Consider the following 7,586-nt stretch of genomic DNA (forward strand, 5'->3'; position numbering starts at 1 on the left):
CTCAGATCTTGACATCCAACGCACACAGAGTTGTGACATTGCATGACAGAGGAGTAATTGAATGTCTGTCGTCGCAGCGTGGTTTGTCGTGGGCTCCGGTGGAGCTTTCTGTTTCATTCTGATCCAGCTGGTGCTGCTGGTGGACTTCGCCCACTCCTGGAACGAGTCCTGGGTGGACAAGCTGGAGACTGGCAACTCCAGGTGCTGGTATGCAGGTCAGCGACTCAAGCTGTGGCACAAACACATGCTGCTTACAACTGTGTTTTGAGTGTGTACTTTAAAATAACAGAATGAAACATGCAGACTCAAATTTGTTGCTTTTTTAAATTTGGGGTGTTGATGGACATGACACTTTATTGATGCAAAACACAATGGAAAACTGCTCGCAGCTGAAAGAAACATTTAAAGACTGGGTGCTGGGACTGAACACTTGAAATTAGAAATATAGTTTACTTATATACTTCGTTATAAGTTTTAGGCTATTTTTGTATCAGATATTTACCTTGTCTACCTTTGATTTTCAGCTTTGCTGGCGGTCACGATCCTCAACTACATCCTGTCATTTACTGCTGTCGTGCTGTTCTTCGTCTTCTACACCAAGCCTGATGGATGCTTCATAAACAAGTTCTTCATCAGCTTCAACATGTTGTTCTGCACCGTGGTCTCTGTTGTCTCTGTGCTGCATAAAGTACAGGTAAAGTACTTCAGTGTCAATCATTCAGGCAGGCGTGAGCAGTCGTTCGATACAACAATACAAAAATGTGCCGGGCTTTTGAGATACACAAAGTGGAAAAACAGCAGAGTATGCTTTAGGGCGGGGCTACCTTGTGATTGACAGGTCGCTAACACGGCGTTGTCCGCTCTGGGAGTTGTCCTTGTTTTTGTCTTAAACTTTAACCCTTTTACACATGCTACATCCACACTAATACGTTTTCATTTAAAACCGGGGTGTTAAAACAAAAACGATATCTGTCCACACGGTTCCAGCACTGTTTTCTCAATGACTTCCGTCCATACTAACATGCCTGAAAACGAATATCACATGACTATTCACGTACACTGGGCATGCGGGTGCTGGTGTAAACAGGAAGTAGATTGGTTCTTTAGTTACAGAAAATACAACAGAGTATTATGGTAGTCTTTAATAATAAAAGGTCGCACTTGATACATAAGATCTTCCCCTATAAACTCAAACATACAAATTTCATGGAAAAAAAACAAGTTTGACACACGTGTCCACAAGAAAGCTCAGAAACGGCTGTATTTCTTAAGGAAATTAAAAAAATAAATACCCCTGCCACGTTCTTGTTAAACTTTTAGAGAGGAGCAGTAGAATGCATCCTGACTGGAAATATTACAAGCTGGTAAGGGATGTGCACGACCCAGGACAGGAGGGCATTTCAGCTTGAATTGGCGAGGTGAGGTGCCTGAGCAGAGCCCAATGGATATCAAAAGGCAATACCCAGCCACCCCCGGTATCAGCTACTTTAACACCAGACTACAGAGCAGCTTCTTTCCTCTGGCTGTAAGACTCTGCAGCTCATCCTCCACACCCATAAATACATGACATGGAACTTTCTGCTACGCTGGTTTTACACATTATCGTACCAGCGGCTTTTGCACTACCCTCATTCCCACCAAACCAAAGTCTCTCCTGGTATATATGGATTTGTATATAAGTAACTATATACATTGTTTTATTTAATTTTATTATATTCTAAGATATATATTTGTATTTATGTTCTTTGTGTTGAATAAGCACTGAACATTGGATCACAACCTATTCCCAAACCTTGACAAAATAATCTCAACTCAATGTCATTTTCCATACTTTCAGCCACATTTTACATTCTTCATCAGTGAATGGAGTTTGCTCAGTTATCATGGAGTATTCCACGTTATAAATGTATGGATTTCTGACTGTTTTATTTGTGTTTGTCCAAAGGAGTCTCAGACACGTTCAGGTCTTCTCCAGTCCTCCATCATCACCCTGTACACCATGTATCTGACCTGGTCTGCCATGACCAATGAGCCTGGTGAGGATGTTTGCTGGTTGCCTGAAATGTTGCTTTAAACAATCATGCAGTTATGAATTAGCAGAAATAACCATCCATTAGCCGCAAACAAGAAACCGAACATGTTTCCATCCTTGGCACTGTTGTTATGCGTTGTTGCAGTCATTTGAAAGAAATAGCATCCTTTTTATGCCATATGAGTATAAATTATTGCTTTTGTTAGTAATGCTTTTGGTTGTTCTTTTCAAAATGCATGATTTGTGTTGTGGCAGCGCAACATGCTGTAGTTAATTGATTCCTCCATAGAATGTGCAAAGGTATCCACGCTCAAAGCATTGCATTTGATTAGGAAGGGTTTAAGTATCATTTTCAAGCTACTTTCATGGATCTCATGTCTTGTGCTCACACGTCACATAGATAGTGTGAGGGGGCAAGGGGGCTTTTGGAGTGATATAATATTTTTCATGAAGTAAAGCCTAAATTGTATAGTAGTGTATTTCTTTCTCCAAAGTTATACTTCAAACGAGCCAAACAATATTAGTCACTGTCTCCCACTGACTACTGCAATAGTACTGAAAGTTGAATTCACAGTCACAGTCACAGAACATGTCACTTAGTTTGGTTTCTTATAGCTCTTTCTAGCAGGCGGCAACCTCCGGGTCTCAAAAGTGAAGCCAATGTGGAATTATCTTAGACCTGCATTCTCTCTAGTGTCCGCTTGTATAGAAGTCTTGTATAGAAGTCTATGAGAAAATGACTCTACTTCTCTCTTGATTTATTACCTCAGTAAACATTGTAAACATGAGTTTATGGTCTCAATCTCTAGTTTCAAGTCTTCTTCAATACAACATGATGTTCAATTAGTACATTATGGTCCATTTAGAGTCAAATAGACCATAAAGCAGGGGATGCTTTAGGGCGGGCTTACTGTGATTGACAGGTCGCTACCGCTACCAGAGCCATATCCGGCTAAGACACTCCTTCGCATTCCAAATATGGTAACTTCAGTTCATCGGTTGCAAAAAAGCCAAGATGGCGACGGCCGTATGTCAAGAATGTTTATTTAGTAAATTATGGTCCATTTAGAAGGCTAAACTCAAGGCTTCAAAACCGTAGTCCACAAACAAATGGGTGACGTCACAGTGACTACATCCACGTCTGATATACAGCCTGTGGTGCCCTTTAAATGGTTGAATCTGTTATTTTTGAGAAAAGACTGCCCCCTCACAATTTTTAACAGCCCCTTCATCCTGTCACTTCATCCTTGCGCCTTGCTTGGGTAAAAAGGTGGTTTATAACGCGGCTCAATACCCTGATTTTCTATCAGAATCAGTCTCTGTCATCATTTCTAGCTGTAGATTTAAACATTGTACTTGTTTTTTCTCTCCTGCTCTCAGACCAAGAATGTAACCCCAGCCTACTGAGAATCTTCCAGCAGATTGCGGTCCCCACACATGCCCCACTGGAGATGGAGAACCAGACAGCCGTAGTGATCATCGGCACAGAGGAACCAGTCCTGACAACTCCGTACCTGCAGTGGTGGGACGCCCAGAGCATCGTGGGACTCTCTATATTCGTCCTGTGCATCCTCTACTCAAGGTGAGACAAGAAACAATGTGACCATCCCGGTGTCAAACCATCCCGGTGTCAGTCTTCGGTCACAAACTCATGACTAAGTCTAGAAATGTTCTCATGACGTGACGGTTCTGGTTAAGTCAGACACGTTTTCAAAGAGCAAAGAAAGCTTTGCCTCGTTTCCACTGAGCTGATTTAATTAGTATGGGCTGTCTATGGGAAACTGTAAAAATGTTTGTCACAAGACTCTCTCTTTACTGCTCAGCACATGCAAGCCCTCTTCACTGTCATAAACAAATGCATGAAATACAAAAGAAATAAAATGATGTGACAAACACTTATTCATCATTTATTAACGTATAATTCCTTCTCCATTTCAAAACGAATGAAGTAAACTGAGTTTCAAAGTTTAGTCTCACCTCAATTTCTATTTAGTTTCTGTTCTGGAGCTTTCAGTCATATCTTATGATCTTTACATTACAATACAGTCATTTTCATCTGCCAGTTCCCTTTTCCAAGGTCATGAATGATTCTTCAAACTCAACTTTTTAGCCAACAATGTGGAAAAGTATTTCAAGCACTCAGAGAAAAAAGGATTCAAGGCTTACGAGGAACTTTCATTTTGTGTTAATGTTGGTGGTCTCTGCGGACAATAGTGGTAGTGTTTCTGAGCACCAGAGCCCCTTCAGAAAACCTCTCATGTTACTGCAGCAGGGTCTGACAGTCTGCTCCTCTCGGTCCTGGTTCTGGTTCTCCCGTGCCTCCCTTCCCTTAAGGAAGGAGGAGGAGGAGACGCTGCTCCTGGAGGAGGGGGAGGAGGAGACGCTGCTCTTGGAGGAGGGGGAGGAGATGCTGCTCCTGGAGGAGGAGGGGGAGGAGGCACTGCTCCTGGAGGAGGAGGAGGGGGAGGAGACGCTGCTCCTGGAGGAGGAGGAGGAGGAGGAGGAGGAGGAGGCGCTGCTCCTGGAGGAGGAGGCGCTGCTCCTGGAGGAGGGGGAGGAGACGCTGCTCCCGGGCGCTGAGCTCTCCTCCTCCCTCCGGAGCTCCGACTGCAGCAAATCTGGGTTTGTCCACAGTGGACTGGTCTCTGCTGGTGGACTGGTCTCTGTTGGAGGATCTGGGTTTGTCCTCGGTGGACTGGTCTCTGCTGGAGGATCTGGGTTTGTCCTCGGTGGACTGGTCTCTGCTGGAAGATCTGGGTTTGTCCTCGGTGGACTGGTCTCTGCTGGAGGATCTGGGTTTGTCCACGGTGGACTGGTCTCTGCTGGAGGATCTGGGTTTTTCCTCGGTGGACTGGTCTCTGCTGGAGGATCTGGGTTTGTCCTCGGTGGACTGGTCTCTGCTGGAGGCCCCGCTGGAGTCTGAGCTGAAGGAGTTTCTGGTGAACCTGCATGATTTCATCTGATTTGGCAGGAATCCGAGCATTAAGAATAACTCTATAGAAATAGACCATCTTCTCTCTGATGGTCTTGTTTACTTAAGTAGATCTGTTAACAATAATAACCACTTAAAAGTTCCTCCATAGTAACTTTAAAAATCTAATATTCTATGTCAACTGGACAAAGTCCATCTGCAGAGGAAGATCATGCGATATGATCAAAAGTCCCAGAACAGCGACTAGATGGACCTGAAGTGAAATTGTTTTGTCAATCTGAACTTTGCTCGTGTGGCTAAAGAAAGATTTTAAGTAACCAACTACCTATCAGTATGATAAATGTATGATGTTGTGCACTTCAGGCCCATTGCAAAAACAAAGCACAGTTTGGACATACAGTATCCATTTATCTCTTTATTCTTCCCTCAGCATTCGTTCGTCCAGCACCAGCCAGGTGAACAAGCTGACCATGGCCTCCAAAGACTCGGCCATCCTGGCTGAGGGCGGCAGCAGCCCTGACCTCTCAGAGGAGTCCACAGGACCCAGGCGGGTGGAGGACAATGAGCGCGACATGGTCCAGTACAGCTACTCCTTCTTCCACTTCATGCTCTTCCTGGCCTCACTTTACATTATGATGACCCTCACCAACTGGTACAGGTCAGTCCTCCCCTTCCCAACACAGCCTATATATCCATCCAGCTGCATAAAACAGTTTGACAGATGTTGGATCTTTTACAAAAAATGCTTACAGCAACTTTAGACACAAAGTACATAGATATGGAAGACTGAGAGTTTGTTGTGTTTGTTGTGTTCGGTTCTTGACAGCCCGGATGCAGACTACACCATAACCAGCAAGTGGCCAGCAGTATGGGTGAAGATCACCTCCAGCTGGGTGTGCTTGGCCCTGTACATGTGGACCCTGGTGGCCCCCATGATCCTGACCAACCGAGACTTCAGCTGATCAGGGACTCTACCCTGTCCTCCACAAACCAGAAACTCTGACCACATTGCTTTAATCTCAAAATGAACTCGCATTTTATACATTGGGCTGGAGTTTAGTTTTATTATTTTAGGTAAACATTTGGGTCTGGTTTACAGGTGCCATAACAGCTGGTACAGGTATTGAAAACATCCCATTTGTTTGTGTACATTTGTAACGTGAACTGAATAATAATGTGAATTGTAAATCAAATACAAGTTTTAAATGCTCCTAACAAACAAAAAATATTAGTCAGATTTAATCAAATACAAATATATTCACTCTGCTTCGAAATACGAATGTATTACTGTAATAATAATGAGCCCATATAGGTTACTGCTATGCCTTCCAATGCCTTATAGTCTGTACAATGTCAATATATTCGGAGTAATATGAAGTACATGAGTGTAGTAGTAAACTGTTGTTGGTAAACATGGCACATTCCTGCAATATGACTTAAAGTCAAGTTTCTGACAAATATTTATGGACCAAGATGTTCAGTGTAAAGGTTTTTCTGAGATGTGATAGTTTCAGGTTGTAAAATAAATCCATACAATGACAAACCTGCACTGGACACACGGATACAATCAGAAAGAGTTATTTAAAGCTGATATGAGTGAGGCTGTTCTTATTCTCTATCATTGTATGACCCCAAATAGTATGCAAAAGCCTTAATGTTTATATTATGATTTTTGTATCTAAGAATGTTTTGTAAGAAATGTCTGGAAATGCTAATGGATGGTTAAATATGTTAAAGATTATGAATCAAACCAGACGTATATGATACAAACGCTGACCAACGCCAAAGTGATTTACTGTAGTCAGTATATGCTTCTGTCATTCATGTTTGCTCCGACTCTGTTTTCACAACAGAGATTCTCTGCAATAAATGAGCTGGTCCAACATGACCCGTGTTTATCTATTTAGTATTATTGTATGAGTCCAACAATTAAATGTAATCATTGTGTCATGCTTAAATAGTTCATTAAACAATAACTAATTCTCATCCACACAGATAATGCAGTGTTTCCACATATTCACACAGTACAAACTACAGTGATAAAGAGGTTTTAAACATAAAACTAGAAATAAATTCTTTAATTATATTATTAGGACATGCATTCAACCACAATTTACAAAACATGCACTAAAACAAAGAGTTGCATTGTCTAGTCATAGAGCACTGCAGGAATGATGTATTTGTGTAAGCTAGCCAGGAAGTTGGCCTCGCACTGGTTCCTTCAACAACAAAAAACAAACGTTTTTTATTATCATGAACACGTTTTGTTCAGCAAGATCATTTTCACAAATGAACGTAACTTTATGATTTTTGAAGCTTGAATGCAATAGGCAGAAGTATAAAGTTTACGTTAGGCTAAACAAACTACTCCGTGGTCACGTGAATAGGAACCGCCTTTTTAAGACGTTTAACGTTAACATCTCTACAGCTTGTCGACCATAGACCTCCTTATTTCAGGCATCGAACCAGAAACACGTTCAGAAATCCATTTTCTTCGAGACTCATTTTCACGTTTAGGGCTCATTCTTGCAGCATCTGAGTCTGTGTTCTGAAAATGAATTAATGATATTTGGTTTTACTACATCCCGATTTAATACAGTCCATGCTATAGGTTCTAAAGCT

General features: G+C 42.0%; 1 protein-coding gene across 1 annotated transcript in view; it reads left to right on the plus strand.

Annotated features, from left to right (window-relative positions):
* Window positions 1–6,879, plus strand: part of serinc3 (serine incorporator 3) — a 19,436-nt gene extending 12,557 nt beyond the window's left edge. The window contains exons 5-10 of the mRNA XM_076096869.1: window positions 78–215; window positions 525–694; window positions 1,946–2,036; window positions 3,413–3,614; window positions 5,395–5,622; window positions 5,791–6,879. Of these exons, the coding sequence (XP_075952984.1) occupies window positions 78–215; window positions 525–694; window positions 1,946–2,036; window positions 3,413–3,614; window positions 5,395–5,622; window positions 5,791–5,926 (965 nt within the window). The 3' untranslated portion in view covers window positions 5,927–6,879. The remainder of the gene's footprint in view (window positions 1–77; window positions 216–524; window positions 695–1,945; window positions 2,037–3,412; window positions 3,615–5,394; window positions 5,623–5,790) is intronic.
* The last annotated feature ends 707 nt before the right edge of the window (window positions 6,880–7,586 follow it).

Source organism: Anarhichas minor, unplaced genomic scaffold, assembly GCF_050575085.1.
Source record: "Anarhichas minor isolate MPS153535 unplaced genomic scaffold, ASM5057508v1 ptg000023l, whole genome shotgun sequence".
Classification (NCBI taxonomy): domain Eukaryota; kingdom Metazoa; phylum Chordata; class Actinopteri; order Perciformes; family Anarhichadidae; genus Anarhichas; species Anarhichas minor.